The sequence below is a fragment of the Meriones unguiculatus genome, chromosome 2 (genome assembly GCF_030254825.1).
Source record: "Meriones unguiculatus strain TT.TT164.6M chromosome 2, Bangor_MerUng_6.1, whole genome shotgun sequence".
NCBI classification, from domain to species: Eukaryota; Metazoa; Chordata; class Mammalia; order Rodentia; family Muridae; genus Meriones; species Meriones unguiculatus.
The window spans coordinates 5,191,387-5,209,109 of NC_083350.1; the positions used below are offsets into that span (position 1 = coordinate 5,191,387).

The 17,723-nt window shown below is 45.3% G+C and overlaps 1 protein-coding gene across 6 annotated transcripts in view; it reads right to left on the reverse strand.

Moving 5' to 3' along the window:
• Nucleotides 1-202: 202 nt before the first annotated feature.
• The window catches only part of Fbxo15 (F-box protein 15), a 40,960-nt gene continuing 23,439 nt past the window's right edge, over nucleotides 203-17,723 (reverse strand). For 3 of the 6 annotated variants that reach the window (XM_060376970.1, XM_060376969.1, XM_060376971.1), the window contains exons 9-11: nucleotides 5,417-5,541; nucleotides 2,446-2,523; nucleotides 203-566 (exon numbers count right to left, since the gene is read on the reverse strand). In XM_060376970.1, the coding sequence (XP_060232953.1) occupies nucleotides 297-566; nucleotides 2,446-2,523; nucleotides 5,417-5,541 (473 nt within the window). In that variant the 3' untranslated portion in view covers nucleotides 203-296. The remainder of the gene's footprint in view (nucleotides 567-2,445; nucleotides 2,524-5,416; nucleotides 5,542-17,723) is intronic. The other 3 variants (XM_021627651.2, XM_021627650.2, XM_060376972.1) reach the window with 1 other exon arrangement.

Consider the following 17,723-nt stretch of genomic DNA (forward strand, 5'->3'; position numbering starts at 1 on the left):
GCCATGTGCACACATTCTCACAGAGCACATGATCACGAAGTTAGTGAGATTTCCTTGTCTTTTAACCCAGTACTTCTGTTTGTTTGTTTGTTTGCTTGCTTGTGTTTTACAGGAATCCTCACTGGGGCATGTGGCATTAAAATTTTAATCTTCCAAACACTTTAGTCACAATACAGTTTCTAACAGAAAACGAGGCACCAGAAACCACCATGGGCACCCTTTATTTTAAGTTTCAGCACGAACAGTTGTAACAGTAAACAGCTCACCATAACAAGACTCGTGGCCCACTAGCAAGCTCAGTACTTGGTCCCAAACCACTGGTTTATTTTGGCCACACTGAGGTAGAGGACCAGGCTGATGAGGAAGTACTCCTCCGTCTCTTCAATCCACACCAGCTCCGCATGCACGCCTCCTTCTGGGTCCATGTAGCTGACATAGTAAGTGTGCCCCAGGAAGGTGGGGCCGTCCAAGGGGCAGGCAGCAGGTGCCACACGCACGGGAGAGCTCACGCACCACAAGGGCTTCCTGTGCTCATCCAACAGGGTCACGTCCAGTATGGAGCAGCTCTGAAACAAGACGCACAAGGTCAGGGTGGAACGCTCTCCATGGGACTGCGACCCTCCAAACAGGCTGCCCAGCTGCCTGTGCATACAACTCCAGAATCCTGTCAGGCACACCATGGGACCTACTCTTCATCCAAACACCGTCAGTCAGAGCTGAAGGCGCTTCCTCACAGCCATTCTCATCCTGTATTTGTCTGAGAAGCTGTCAGGGCACGCAGAAGTCAGTGCTGCAGCCTGGCTGGAGGTAACAGGTCTCGCACAAATGAGAGAGGCCTGTGTCACTGCTTCAGGAAGGTGGCACCACCCCCAGACAACAGCTTCTCCATGCCCTAGCACACAGCTGCCTTCTACCCTTACAGACCCGTGCCCTGGAGTCTTGCACTCCCAGCTCTTCCACCATTGCTTGTGTTGGTTTTCTCTGATGTTCACTGGCCTCCTGTTTATACTGCTCACCATCCATGTCTGTGTCCTCTCAGTGTCTCTTTCAAGTCATTCCCAGCTCCGGAGGGACCCCACCCACCCTAGGGATCCTAGTGAACCCCATGACCCTGACTCTCAACCCTGGGCTACCTGACCCCTGTAATCTGTTCCTCAACCTCATCTCAGTTATTCCCTCCGTTTCACCTCCTGGAAATGCTGCACTCCCACAGTCAGCACTGGGCCCTGCCATCTCACTTGTGTCTTCACCTTCCTGCTTACTTAGCTACGCTGACCTCCCAGCCCACTAGACTACACTCACCAGAACTTTGTCACTGCAAGCCATCATGGCTAGTGCATCCTGAATTACATGGTACAACATGCACAGGTACAACGCACAACATGCCTTGTGTGTCTGGGTGGGAATGCCCAGCAGGCAGTGGAGTCACACATGAACTATCCCCAGACTGCCAGGCTCAGACCTGCTGTGCGCTGTGGGGCACCCTCCCCGTCCCTAAACTGCCATACCTGACCCTCCCCCACAACTCTCTGTGCCCTACTCACAGGGCTGCCCACATATCATGAACTCTTCCCAGAAAAATGCGAGGAGCATTTCCCTCTCTCCAATGGCATACAAGTATGGCCCCCCATCCCCTCACCTACGTATCTGTGTCAGTGTGCTTTTATTAGGTGGGTTTGGTATGGCCAGCCCACCAACAAGGAGGCAGCGGCTGACACAAAGGAGTGCTGCCCCTTTTCCAGCAGCTTGTAATTTTCAGACAGGTTCAAGTGACTCTCAGGGAGGGGGGGTCAGATAAAGAGGAGAGGAGCAAAAGGGAGGTGAAAGGAGAGAAGGGGAAGGAAGGAGGAGCAGAGGGAAAGGGAGGAGAGGCCAACGGACAAACAGAGAAACAGGCCCCAGAGCCTCTGTGTCCCTCGTTCTCCCTTCGCAGGCAGAACTCTCTTTTCTTTGTCTGATGCCTCACCCCTGCTCACGCTTCAGCCCACTGTCACCCAGCCTCTTCCTAAGTTCTCTAAACAGAGTAAGTGATTGTTAGGTCTCTACGGTGACAGGGTTAACGCTGCTTATCATTCCCTGCTTTCAAATATCACCTTCCCAGGGCTTCCCGAACCGCCCACAGCTCCACCAGCCCCACCAGCAGCAGGCCTCACAGCCTGACCTAAAGCACTGCTTTTATTATACCTAACCTCTCTCTCCCTAGATGGAATTTGTCTACATCCAAAACTCAAACAATAATCAAAGTGTCCATGACTTCCAAAGTGTGGACCCAGGCTGAGCCACCTTCAAGCTCAGGGATGAAGTGTGAGTTTTTGCTCAGAAGTCGATCAAGTGTGGCTCACGCCAGCAGAGCGCCTGGACCTGCACCTCAGGCATGGAGCAGCGTCACTGAACATGAGCCGTGCTGCCATCCTAGCTCCCGCTGCCCGCCTGAAGCCCACTAACCCCGCATGGTCTGGGCTGCACAAAAACAACGCCACGCTCCATGCAGCTCCCCAAGCCTGGGCTACAGACTGGGCCTGTCTGAAAAAAAAAAAAAAAAAAGTCACATATGACTATTAAAATAGAAATAAAAGACAGAGCCGGGGAACTGTGGGCACCGCCTTCTAACGTAAAACGTCCCTCTGGCTAAAGGCTGGTAAGTGTGTCACCCAAATATGATTCTGTTAACAGAACGAAGCCATGCTTTGTTGCTCTGCTTTCTTTGAAGTGACTTGCGAGCTTGACAGAGGTCTCTGATGGCCTGGGCTTCACAGTTTCCAAGAGCAAATACTGGTCCCCTTGAGCGAATGAGGGAGGGAGCTGAGAGTCACTGGCCTGGAAATGGCGCAGCAGGGAGCATCCTGAGCCAGGCCAGTGGAGTTCAGACATCTCTCGGTGCATGTTCAACTTGCAGGTCATATCACCACATTGTTTTCTTTTTACAAGAAGAGCGGTGGTAGAAATACACCGGACACGTGTGCTGTGGCTGCATGTCAGTGTGGCCCACAGGATGGCACTCTATGGTCAATCACTATGCAGTGGTAAGTGACCCACACAGGCCAGTGCTCTATGGTCGATCACTGTGCGTCCTGTGCAGTAGTGTGGGCCAGCCAGGTCCTGTGTCAAGTAGCCTTACTACAGTGTTTGGTATAATTCACAGTGACATGCTCTCTAACCTGTCTCTATCCCAATCAGAATCTCTGATTGATGGATTTCTTTAGGTAAACCTTTTCTTATGCCTTCCTTTGCTTTTTCTCCAGGCCTTGTCATTTTATACATTAAAAGGCTGAGGCTACAACTCCCAGACAAAGACACTGTCTTTTATTTCTATTTTAATAGTCACATGGGACAAAGAGAGGACCTTACTCTATAGCCCAGGTTAGCCTTGTATTGTAATCCTTTGTTTCTCCAGTGTGGAGGTAAAGACATAAACAAGTATATCAAACTAAAGCCCTATTCCACCTTATTCCTTTCTTTTACACAGAACAGAGGCTAAATCCCTGAAAGCCAGTTTCTTAAATTGCATTTTACTGTTCACTCTGCTTAGGATGGTTGCATTCTTGGAAGGAGATCCCTGAGCTACACAGCACATGCATAGAAATGGTATCCCTTACTTGGGCACTTTCTCTGGAAACTGAAGGATCACTCCGCCATAACACATGGGTCAGGCTCCATTTATCTGTGGTGTGTGCAGAGCCACTCGCCCTCCAGTTCAGAAGAGACAGCAAACTCCTACCCTCTTGAAAGGTATGACTGGAGAAACTGTCCGGGTTCAGGTCATCTACCCTACTTCAAGACTCAGAATCCTGCCTTACGCGGAACCACCTACAGACACACTGGCCCGGCCTTCCAGGCAGGTCAAGTTCTGCAGCCTCTGTGGAAGTGCTGTGGACGTCCCCAGCCACCTGCTGCTTACGGACTCTTTAGGGTTGGGTCTTCCTTGCATGCAGTTCCAGGGGAGACTTTGTTTTCAGTACCAGAGCTAGGAGAAAGCTTTGTCTCTCAGTATGATTACTTTACTTCCAGAGACAATTGAACACCTGCTTTGATCTTGATCTTAACAGAAAAAAAAGCAACTTTAAAATTACCCTTACTCTTACACTTGTTATATTTACATTCTGCCTTTCTTTCTTTCTTTCTTTCTTTCTTTCTGTCTTTCTTTCTTTCTTTCTTTCTTTCTTTCTTTCTTTCTCTCTCTCTCTCTCTGTCCTCATGGTCTATATTTAACCTTAATATTTTATTTTAATGTGTTTTATTTCATGGTCACTTCAGTCTATTATAGAAAAATAAAAGGTCATACCTGTATTCAAAGCTATGAAATAGTAATCTTTTATATACGACATAGATAATTTTTTTACCAAGGTTTAACACTTGCTTATAGATATAACAAATCCCAAAGAGCTTAGCAGATCAGGCTCCACAGCAACCCAGCCCTTGGTCTTGGTCCCTGTCATTAGAGTTCTCCCCATGTGTCCACAGCAAAGGGTGAAATGAGCAAGCACAAGAGGCTGTCTGCCGGTACAGCCATGCCTGTGGTTCCCAGACTCCACCCTATTCAGTAAAGATGACCAGAGGAAATGGGCACATGATCGCACAGGAGATGGAACCATGGAGACCTCAGCTAACTTCTCTTCCCTCCTTGACAGTTTCCAACACTAAACAACCTTCCCCTCCATGTGGCTACTTTCATTAAGCTGCTCAAAAAGATCCTAGAAATGGAAACAGGAACTTATAACCATACAGCCTTCAAATGGGTAAGAATGCGTCCAGCAAATGCCATTTGCCTGTGCCAACCTTCGGCGCCCTCTCTCTCCACTGGACAGACTGACTGAATGTGTGAGGGAATGGAGGGTACAGTAAGAGCTATTCAAGCACAGCTACAGTCTACCGACCCATTCTACTCCAAAGAGAATGGAGAGCAAAGATATTTGTTGTGGTGTAATGAGTGGCCACCATGGGCTCCTATGTTTGAATGCACAGTCCCCAGTTAATAGAACTGGTTGGGAAGGATGAGGAGGTGTGGCCTTACTCAAGTAGGTGTGAACTGGGGGTGGACTTTGGGGTTTCAAAAGCCTACACCAGACCTAGCGTCTGTTTCCTTTTATCTCCTTCTTCCTCTCTGCCTGACACCTGTAGATCAGGATGCACACTCTCAGATACTACGCCAGGGCCATGCCTATCTGCTTTCCACCATGAGGATCATGGACTAACCCTCTAGAACTGTAGAGCTGCCTTGGTCATGGTCGTCTCTTCACCTCAGGAGAACAGTAACTAAGGCAAAATATTAAATAAACACTTGATGAATATCTCATTCTGCTAAAAGACCTCAAAGATCTACACAACCAGAATACTTTTAAGGAAAAGTTATATATACATATCAACAGACATTTTATTATACATAAAGTAACTTGAAAAAAAAACTTTTTGTTTTTACCTCAATAAAGCCATCAAAAACATTAGTTCTCCATGCAAGGCCAACTTTTCCAATAAGAGGTAGGTGCTCTCTGTTATTTTTTAAACTTATCACCTTGAACTTCACATATCCATTGTCAATGCACCCTGAAATGATTTAAGGTTAGTTTAGTTACTGCCTTCCAATTCAGGAGAGAAGAGTCTCTAGGCAGTCCACTTCCTGAGGGACGCCTCATTCTGCAAAGTATACTCACTGAGGACACAGCCCACTCTATCAATGAGGACTGGGTGGTGAACATGGATGTAGGTTCTAGGGACACTGTCCCAGTGAGTGAGAAGATGGCTGAGGAAACACACACCTGTCCCACTAGAAAGACAAAGACTCAGCTGTGCTGGCTGTGCTGGCCAGCCTTCCATCACTAAAGACACTAACAGGGAAGGAAGGATTTCAATCCATGCACGTTTGCCCCACTGCTTTGGAGCCTATGATAAGTACACATTACAGAATACATGTACAGCAAGCTGAGGTCACACTAGTCCCTTTAAGGGCACTCCCCATGACCTGAAGACCTCCTCATAGTGCCCACTTCGGAGAGGGTACATTACCCCTCCCTTAACAGTGCCAAGCTGAAAACCAAGACTTTAAACATACATGGGCCTTTGGAAGAGGGGTCATTGTGGACAAAGGTTACATTGCTTGGTCATGTACTCAGTCATGGAAATGGAAAAGGACAAACAGTGATAAGCTTCAGAAAAGAGATACAACTACATAGTTAAAAGAAGTGGTGCTGGCCCAGCAAAGCAGGGACTGAAGAGCAGTGAACAAGAGGAGGGAGGGGAAGAAGCCCACTTTAGAAAACTGTCTCTGCACACACTCAGGAATGAGTAAAGGGCCTGGAAATGTTTACCAGTGTCTCAGCCCAAACTCTACTGGCCCAAAGCTGGTACTAGGAACTTTGCCATAACAAAGCAGTCCATGTGCTCAGCTTTCCAAAGCTGCTTGACAGACAGAGCCTGCAACACCACTTAGCTCCTATGAACACACACCTCACTGAGTTATTTCACACACCATGAAAGTGACCACCAAGCACAGTAACACTGCAGTACCATCACTTGTACATGATGACCTCTGAAACAGATATCTGTATGAAAGTGAGGTGTGACTCACGGGCCAAAGCAGAAGGAAAGAGCAAAGGTTCTTTGGTTTGCACTTTAGTTATTTCACAGTGAAGCAGGCATACGTAGGAGACAGTTTAGTATCATGAGACCCCTATTTGAGCTATGTGTATACACACACACACACACACACACACACACACACCTTGTAATACTATACTTGATAGCCTAGTTGTTTTCCCTGAACGTACACAGCTCCACTCTTCAACCTCAGAACCCCCTTAGCCATCCACCCCACACATGGCTGTCCATGCTCCCATCTCTGCATAACACTATATTTCTCCACCATAGTAATAAGCACATATACAAAATTTCTAGTCAAGTGCATTCCCAGTGTATCCAGGAATAAAAGATTAGAAAAACCAATCCAGCCTGAACTGCTTTTGGATTCATGCACAATAAGACAAGACTATGTCCTTCAGTAACCTTTTAGGGTGAACCTCAAATCAATGTACAGAAAAACAATATATGACCCACCAATAAAAACAGAGAACTATCCTCACTACAGCCTTGGTCTTAATTAGGGTTTCATTGCTATGAAGAGACAACAAGACAACTGCAACTCTTATAAAGGAAAACATTTAATTTGGGCTGGCTTACAGTTCAGAGGTTCAGTCAGTTACCGTAACGGCAGTAAGCATAGCAGCATGCAGGCAGACATGGTTCTGGAGAAGGAGCCAAGAGTCTATAGCCAGATCAGTAGGCAGCAGGAAGAGAGCAACACTGTTCTCAGCTTGAGCTTATAAAACCCCAAAGCCTACATCCCAGTGACATACTTCCTTCCTTCTGACAGTGCCATTTTCTGGTAACCAAGCATTCAAATCTATGAGTTTATGGTGGCCATTCCTATCCAAAGCAACACACCCATCAAGAGCCAAACTTCTCCTCCTCCCCCTCTTCCTCTTCTTCCTCCTCTCCCTCATTTCCCCCTTCTCTTCCTCCTCCTCTTCTTCCTCTGTCTCCTCTTCCTCCTCCTCCTCTTGGGCACCACTGAAGGAAGCCTCACACAGTACTTGAGGTCCTTGAGTACTCTTTCTCACAAGGCCCCACTGTCAATCTAGACAATGTCTCTTTCTATAACCTGTACTGTGGTTTTTCTCCCATTCCTCCAAATAAAGCTATCTTGCTTCTTTTGCAAACCTGTGTAAGCTCTGGTTTCCACTTCTTTGGAGAAGAGGTACAGACTCTGATCACCAGTGACAACAGAATGAAATAAAAATGATGTGAAGCTGTCTCAAGAGCCAAAACCCCATTTCCAGAAGTTCTGTTATGTTTTCTGACTTAAGTCTAGCCAAAGGTTAAAATCAAGGCTACCCCAGGAACACTGCTTCAGGGAGAGGCACCCTCAGAGGTGCAGCTGAACGCCGGAGGCCAGCCTCCACAGCCACAGCAGCGGCTTCAGAGTAGATGGACGGCAGAAGACACCAGGCCAACAGGACTCCACAAAGCCCTACAGCAGTTTTTAGAAGGCCTCACGGGAGAATAAACCAAGTACCTCATCCATCAAACAAGCAAAACCAGCAACCCACTAAGCGTAAGACTACCAGTCATACCCAAGAATGAACTACTGATGTTTAAACTGTGGACAATGCCTGAGCAGCACGCTGAGCAGAACCAGGACGCCAGAGCACAGGGGACGAGCAGACGCACAAGATAGAAGACAGGTCCCATTTACATGATGCACTAAATGTGAAACCGATTTGCTGTGGGGGTAAAAAGAGGCCCTGCCATATGAGTCTGACAGAAAAAGAAAGCACAGAGCAGAAGTCCACAATCAGCAGCCATGCCAGCCTCGCCCTGAGGGCCCTTCTGCTATTGTATAGGCACACTTGCCACAAAGCTGTGACTGATGAACTCCAATAGCTTAGGTGTTCAAAACTTCAGCATTCACCTCTATGGAGGTCAGCACTCTGCAATCCACCTTCACCTTTCCCTTCTAAACCTCCACTGCACCCTGGCATTTCATTACATGCAATAGTTTTTGCATTCTAAGATCTGTTTTGCCAAAAGGAATGTTCTTTGGAAATCAAGGGCCATGTCTTTTGTGGCATATGACAACATACTAATGAACACATTTTCAGCTATGATCAGGGTGCATTTCTGATTCAGAAACAAATGTAACACAGATAAGGTGAAATGTAAAGGATGTGAGAACAGATTGATTGGCAATTGATTTTTCTAATACACACAGAAGCAAAAAGGCAAAGGAAATTAGAGTAGACTGAAGCAGGATTCACCACAGTTGCCTAAATAGGTAAGTCCAAAAAGGGAAGACAAACTCAAAACTCTACCCAAGAAGCAAACTTGGTGACACAAAACCATACAGAAAGAGCAGCAGTAAGCGCCTCTCACACCATGAGCTGACAGCTGGTTGCCATGTAATGTTAACTAGTGTTGACTAGCAATCAATAACACAATCACATAATCATTAGGCCCTAATGATCAAGCAGAACCTGGCAGTACTGTCTCTTAGGAAAAGGAAACCTTAGGTATTTTTGTTAGGTATCTGACATAACCATCCCCTAGGCCTATGCATGATTTTCTAGTTTTTTTTTTTTTCTTCCTAGCTAATTATTTTTAGACACCTTTATTATTTTCCAAATCTCCAAAAGAGAAGAAACTCAAGTGCCTAAGTTCAGTTAGAGATGGTGGACTGTGGAGAGATAGGGCTCCAGACATTGTAGGGACAAGAATGTTCTTTCCTGTTCCTTCCTGTTCCATAGGCTGACCTGACAGGAAGGCTGTGCTGGGAGGATAGGAAAGCACAACCTTCACTCTGTCCATCTGGTTGGCATAGTGACACAACAGTCAAACTGCTGAAGTCTTTTGAGTCATCATGTGGTCTCTACGTCTGTCCTGTTAACTAGACCTACACAAAAAGACACATATGCCTGCACAAGGACTGCTCCTATTATTGGTGACATCAACTGCAGCTTAAAGAGAACAGTGTATGTACTTAAGACTCTAAACCTTTACCATGGGTTAATTCAGCAGTCTGGAGTGTGCTTTTTTAAATTGCTGCACTTAACATTTCCAGCTGGCATTTCCCTAACTCTTCAGTACTATTTTCCATAGTTTTGGACCAATTTTATATCAGTCCAGTCCACCTGAGTATAATTTATTTTTCTAGACAAGTTCTCCCTCAGAAGGTTAGGGAAAAAAATACAAAGCTACTTTTTTTAAAGACATGTTTACATAACATAACTAAGGATTTTTTAAGATTTATTTTATTCATTTCTTACATGTACAGTGTTCTGTCGGAATGCCAGCAGAGGCCACCAGATCTCATTATAGATGGTTATGAGCCACCATGTGGTTGCTGGGAATTGAACTCAGGACCTCTGAACGAGCAACCAGTGCTTTTAACTTCTGAGCCATCTCTCCAGCCCACAAAGCTACTTTTAAAGGGGGTTCTCTAAGTCCTACTCTCAACAGCAACACGTCAAGACAGTGGGCCAGCAGAGTAAGGGACGGGACACTTGACTACAAGTGTGCTCTCCATGTGGCTTCACACTGACTCGGGGTGGTCATGGCACAGCCAACCCCAAGGAGACATGATGAATGATGAGACTCTGACAAGTGGGAAGGAACCTCAGACACAGGACCTGAGCACCAGGGCGGAAAGTAACTAAGAATGGACTTCACCATGAAGAATCAGAAGAGGGTAAGAGCCACACTCTCAGACAGATCCTGTCCCATGACAGACCTCAGCGGGCCCATATCAAAGCACATATGAACCAAGATGTTCTCTTAACAGTATGAAATAGTTTTGTAAGACTGTGTTAGGTTGTGGGTTTTGTAGCCTTTAATAAAAATTTAATATTTTTAATAAAAAAAAAATTACCTGGCACAGAAGTTGGGTTTTTCTTCTGAAATAATTTTTGACATGGAAGGCAGGCAAATCTTTAAGTAGGAGAGGTGTAGATAGGTACGTGGATTTAAGACAATGAAAGAGACAGAGACAAATGGCTACATGAAGGTCTCAGAGCAAGCAAGAGCAAATCTACTTAGGAACAGAAATTGGGAAGTTCATTCTGGAAGGAAGCAGGACATGTTTTCCTCTGAAACAGTAAGGAGCAAGACTGAAAAGAGCTGTGACAACTGAAGATGTGACATCAGAGAGCACAGGAAGCAGAGCGGCGGGACATGGGAGTAAGGGTGGAGGAGGGAGATGCTGACAGCAGACCAAAGCTCTTACTCAAAACAAGGGGCAATTAGGTAACCGAGGCAGATTTCTATAACAAGTGACAACTTCTGGTGTGACATTCCTAGGTCAGAGGCTGACTCAAAGCAACCACATGTGGGCCAATGCTACTGATGGAAAGCATGGGCGGTAGGAAAGGTTTCTTTCATGCCACATGGGGTATTCTAAAATATGTCACTGGACTGAGTCCAAGAAAATTAAGGGCCAGAAAGAGTGGAGACCCAAGTAATTTACTAGGAGCACAAAAAGTGGAACTATGACAGTTAAGACATTTATAGTCCACGGAGACAGAGGCTCTAAGTTCCATATCCTGAAGATCACAGACCTTAATAGTAAGTTACCAAGGGAAAATTAGAAAACCTATCATGTATATTTTTTGCACTGATGTTCCCCAAATTATTTGTTTTTGATAAGATATTCTATGTCCATAACTTCCTTTCAAAATATCTTACTATATAAAATATCTGATTTAGACAAATTTCCTTGATAACGATTATAGTTCAAAGAATCCAAGTCACCAGAAAGAGCAAATAAAGAGCGGAGGTTGAATCTGGAACAGCAGCCAGAGCAGCTGAGACAGGCCTCCCAAGGTACAGCTCATCTTCAGCATCACCCATGCAGCAGGCAGGACTTGAGGGGACGCAGCACAGCTTCTAATGCTCTGTTGTGGTCATGTGAAGATTATTAGTAATTTTTTCAACAGGCCCCATAAACTACACAGCGGAGCTCTCGAGCCAGGCTCTGCCTCCCCTGGGTAGGCTCTGCCGTAAGCTGCAGTCACTTACAAAGCGCGTATCCCGTGAATCACTAGGCGTACAGAACAGCGAACATGTACTGCCTCCTCCTAATGAAGGTGCCAGAGTGCGGGACTGCTCTGGGCCTTCTCAATAATCGCCACCCAGAAAGGACAATACTGCTGCCAGTCCCCCACACGCCATGATAAATGCTTACAGAGTGCAACCTGACCTAGAAACATAGCAAGCAATTAATACCAGGAACAGAAGGGATGAAAAGCCACCTATTTTTAGGATCATAGTCACAAAAATAAGATAATATGATATATCTAGAAATCTAGAAAAGAAACACACTTCAAAAGAATCCACTCTCAGCTGCTGCAGAGTCTCCTCTTGGCACAAGGAGAAAAGAGAATTCATAAGGCTGATAACCTCTTTGAATTCTCTAAAGTTGTCTGTGGTGTCTTATACACTCGGCCCAGCATGCTTATTACAGTTGGTATTTTAATAGAAAGCATGCTACAATTGTCAACAGAGGTACCACAGCCCTGAAGAGGAGGCGAGAGCTACAGAGTAACAGCTCTGCCTCACCTCTCCTCTGCAGTGTTCCAACTCCCAGGGGAGGGTGTCCCAGCTGAGCTAAGGAGCTCAGGAGCCTCAGCCCAGACCCACTTCTTTTCTTCTTCCATATGAGAGAGTCAAACCAGGCAGCAAATCTAATAAAGAGATTTATTAGGAGAATGAGTCCATGGTTTGGAGGGATAAATCCAGGGGTGGCTGCTTCTGCTCCGGGGAGAAGACAGCAAGAAACTGAACAGTAGAAGGGCTTTTATAAAATGTCTTAGTGGGCAGAGATTTCCAGGATGAGGACTGATAGGATTTCAAGTCCTGCACTTGGGAGAGCTCAGGAATTGGTGGGGTTTCCTGTTCAGGGATTGGTGAGATTTTTCTTGTAGGGTGGGGTCCAGGTACTCTCCCACTTCAGTGCTGGGAATGATAGTGACAGCCACTAGAAAATGACCGTTAAGCTGGACACAGCGGCACAGATGTGATGGCGCAAGTCTGTAATCCTAGCACTTGGGGAAGCAAAGGCAGGTGGAACTCTGTGAGTTCAAGGCCAGCCTGGTCTACAAAGTCAGGGCTACACAGAGAAACCCTATCTTGAAAACCTAAACCAAAACAACAACAAAAACAAAAACAACCAAGAAAATTACCTTTATGGCCATTAGGGACCTCTGGGGCATGAGGCTTGGCTGCTGGAGCTCAAGAGGGGGCCTGGCCACTTTCTTGCCTTGAGGGTTTACAAGGTTAACAAAATATACAAAGTTTATAAAGGGAGTCCATGGCACTTCACTGAAAAGCTAACAATAATAACTATGTAGATATAAAACAAACCTAAGAAGTAGAAAAAGGAAACATTATCCCAAGGAGCTTACTCATGACAGCAACACAAAAAGCAATCCTGGAGAGAAAAGTATTGGCTCAGTATAAAAGTGTTTTCCATTAAGGTTGTGTGGGGAATTATGGTTTCCACTTGACTGCATCTAGAATGAAGTAAAATACAAGCAGCTCAGCACTCCTATGAAAAGTTTGTTGGTGGTGGTTTGTTTGGGTTTTTTTAAAGAGTTTTGATCAGACCATGAAAAGCACAATGACACACCCTTAAGAAGTGTCCTTTTGTGCTAGGAGCCCAGATCAAAGGACATGGAAAAAAAGAAACCCTACTTTTGGCCTTTGGGCCCTCACTCTTGCAGACAAGGTCATCTGTTCCAGCATTTCTCAACCTGTGGGTGGCAACTCCTTTGGAGGCTGAACCACCCTTTCATAGGAGTCACCTTAAGACCACTGAAACCATAGATATTTATATCAGGATTCTTAACAGTAGTAAAATTACAGTTATGAAGCAGCAGTGAAAACAATTTTACCATTGGAAGTCACCACACATAAGGAGTTGAATTTAAAGGTAGCATTAGGTAGGCTGAAAACCAGTGCTCTATTCTAGTCTATGGCATTCCTTTGCCTATATCAGAACCAATTTCTCCAGGGTGCCAACACAGACTGAGGACCAGCAGCTCTCCAGGAATCCTCCAGATTACAAGTGCTGAAACATTCAGCTTTACAGTCTGAACTACTGGATTCTCGGCCTCTCCAATGTGAAACTAGTATTGCTGGCTTACATACTCCATCTGTAAGCCAGTCTAATGAAGCCTCTTTAATGTGTTTGTATATCCTCTCTATCCTTTCTGTTCCTTTAGAGAACCCTAATACAGATTGTAAAGTAAACCAAAATAAATGAAGAAAAACTCCCAAACTCTAAGTGAAAACAAAGCACATTTGACCTGGGAATGTACATTCCACTCCACTGAGTAGTGGAGGGCTTGCCTGGTACTTACTACCGTGATGTGCTCAGCCTGCTTTCTTAGATAACCCAGAACCACCTGCTCAGGCATGGCACCACCCACCATAAGCCCTTCCCCACTGACCACTAACTGAGAAAAAAGCCTAACAGCTCGATCTCATGGGGTCCTTTCCTCAACTGAGGCTCCTTCTTCTCTGATGACTCTAGTTGACACACAAAAGGAGCCAGTAGTAGACAAATGAAAACAGTGGCTGTCCTCACCCAGAACTCATCAGGAGCATGGAAGGGTAGGCCTCAAGCTCCTCGCCGTCATCCACGACTGGCTGTTGACAAGCAAAGCATTGCAGAGGTCCAGGACAGGCTGCTAAGAGATGTTTGCAGGAGCTCTCATGCCCTGAAGATAGTGCTTCTTAGTACTTGTCCATATTTTCTGCTCTTACTTCCTTTTCATTCTGTTCTACAATGTCAGCCTTAGTGACTGTGTATAAAAGTCTTGTGTAATCCAAGCACTCAACTGTCACTTATTCTAAGCACCCTGAGTAGGCACAAGCCTCTGCACTCACTACAAAGAAGGTGTTTCGATTAAAGAGTAATATGTATCTGAGTATAAACATAGTTACTTAGACTGTAGTTTAGACCCATGTCAATTTATCTAAACAAGAGCCTAGGATCTCCTCAGGCATGTGTCTCTGACTAGAGGATTTAGAGTACCAAGTATGTATTCCCTTCTGCGGAACATACCTCAACTCCAGTAGAAGAGTTGTGGATACCCAACGTAAGTCATGCCACTATTTCATGAGTGGGCACCTCTTGCCCTGCATGTTGGCATTATAGCTTGTAGGATCATTGATGCCTTACCTGCCCCAGCAAACTGAATAGAACCTTCCCAGCCTGGGAGAAAGCTTCAGTCCAGCTTCATTTCTCTACTTCTTGTAACCAAGACATGTAGTTCTGGTAGGCAATGAAGAGGAATAACTTAAGTCTGTATTGGGGGGTCTTCCTAAAGTTTAGCAATTTCCTTCAAAGCAGACATACTCTTGCCACATGACCGAGCAACTGTGCTCCTTACTACTTACTCAAAGGGGGTGAGCCAGCATAGTCTACAAAGGGAGCCAGCCTGATCTACAAAGTTAGTCCCAGGACCACCAAAGCTACCCAGAAAAACCATCTCAAAAAACAAAAACAACAAAAAGGAGTTGAAAAATGTGTCTATATAAAACCCTGCATGCACATATTAATAGGAATTTTAATCAAAATTGACCAAACGTGGATTAGCGAAAAGGTTGGCTTATCTAAGCAATGCTAATGAGATGAGCTATCACACTATGAAAAACAAGAAAAAAAATCAGTCAGTCTGAAAGTGTATGCCTTACATGGTTCCATCTGTGTGACATTCTGTGTGAAATCTGCATAGAAAACACAAACTATGGAGACAGTAAAAAGGTTAGTGATCGCTAGACATTGAGGAAATGTAAGAAGCAAAATACAGACTAACAGAGACGGTTAAAGTAATTTGTATCAGCAGGTGCACACTCCATTGTAAGTGTGCCCAAACCCATGAAACACATACAAAAGTGACTCTACTGTAAGCTCTAGGCTTCTGCAATAAGGTCACGTCGATGTGTGGTCATCAGCTGTGGCGGATGCTCTTCTCTGTGAGGCACATTAAAGGGCGAGGCTGGAAATGTCAGTATGGATAGTCTGTATTACCTTCCCCTCAGTTTTGCTATGAATTCAAAATACTCTAGAAAGCAAAGCACACTTTCTTAAAGGTCAAAGGCTAGGAGAAACACACTTTGCTATTAAAATAACTTCTCTCTGCTTTGCTCTAACTACTCCTCTCAATACTGATAAAAGACTACAATACACCATGCTGTGCAAAACCTTTCTCCGTCTGCTTCTGAAAACTGGTAATAATTAGCTTGATACTAAGATCAAATAAGTATACATTTCTTTACCCTCTGCATTGCTGATCAGGCCCCTCGGCAGCTCAATTTACACTTCAAAGACACAACTGGACTATTTCCTCTGTTCACCAGGCTGTACCATAACCTAATCAAAATGTTAATGGACAGTTGTGCAAAAGAACTAATACATTGGGCTGGAGTCCTGCTGTATTAGCTCACAAGGCCTGCTGACAGGGACAACCTTGAATGTCCAGGAGAATCCCTCCACCTAGCTGGCAAGGCAGCTGTCCGCTGTGCCTAATCCTTGGGCTGTGTGGTTTATGCTGAGCACCTCTCTCCTGGTAGGAGTCTCATACAGTAGTACCAGGTCTCAGTACTACCTCGGTCACACGGACCCACACAGCAGCCCCTGTAAATACCTGAACTTCTAGTGAGACCTGCCAGCTTCCACAGTGCTGAAGGAACTAGGTACCCCTGCGTGGTGACAGTGAAAGGACTGTAAGCAATGGGTGGTTTCCACTGAACCTCAGCCACACACCTTTCCTCTTATTGACTGTATCCATTAATACATCGATACCCCAAGTCTCATGAACTGTCCTCATGAGTCAATGAGCTTAGGACTAGTCAGACCTAATGTCAGTCTATTTGCATTTTCAACAACAAAAACAGAATATAAATTGCACACAGGAAAACTCATAGACACTTCTACAAACTCACTTCCAGTATTAACTTAACAAATCATTTTGGAAGTATTTCCTGTGCTATTATCCCTCTTTCTCTCTTACTCTCTCATAAATCAAATTCAGACAGCAAAATACATCCTCACTTAATCTTCCCTTGTGCTTAATTTTAATGGGAATACACAAGGAAACAGCCATCAATTATGGGCAGGTTAGGGGATCATAAATTTTTCTTTGAAAGGGGATTATACAAATCCCTTTTTAAGAAACTCTTAACATAGCCATTACTTGTCAAAGTGGCAAAACACATAAACTCTCAGAGAAAGATTTGCTGGGGAAATGGCTCAGTGCCTTAGTCCAGATCCCCAGCACCCATCTCTAAAAAACCAAACAAAACAAACACCAACGGCAGCGATGCCTATAGGATCAGCCCGCATCTGTAATGCCACACTGAGACATGGAGAAAGGCTCCTGGGGTTTTATGGCCAGTCAGTCTAGCCAATCAGTGAGTGCCAAGTTCAATGAGAGACCATCTCAAAAAGTAAGGCAGAGAGAAAAGGAGAAAGCACTCAGCATTGATGTCACACTCCACACACATAAACACAGTGTCTCTCTCTCTCTCTCACACACACACACACCTGCAAGGAAGGACAACTGTCCAGTTCCTTAGAGGAGTGTGAGTGAATTCCATGGGAAAGCAGTCAAGCAGTCAAGAGCAAGAAGAAATTCAAGACTGTGGCGGCTGCAAGTGGAGCTGACAAGCAGAAAAGCCAGCAATGCCCTGCAAGGGCAGTACTGTCTGGAAGCCGAGGCACACGCAATCAGGCCTTAAGTACCTCCTAACCTTGCAAACAGCACGTGCACACACCTGAAGGGGCAGTGAAGAGGACAGCAAAGCAGGACTTGGTGCTGGTGGCTGGAAGCTGGACTCATAGGAGAAAGAGCTCAGACTCCAGCATCATCTACTACAGCTCACGTGGGTGACAGCAGCCAACCTAAGCATGGCAATCTGTAGGCTGGCCTATGCGAAGTGAGGCAATGCCTACCCCAGAGCAGTCACCACTGAGTCAGCTCCACAGTTACCCTTACGTCTGTGATGCAAGAACCTAACTCCAGGCATCACGAGCTACTGGCTAGAGACTTCGCACTTGTTTTTAGTAGCGAGGACTGAAAAACATAAAACTTCAGAGGACCTTTAGCAAAGTACATGAAATGACTTATAAACACAGTACTGTGGCCAGGATCAATGTTAGAATTTGTTCTGACTAC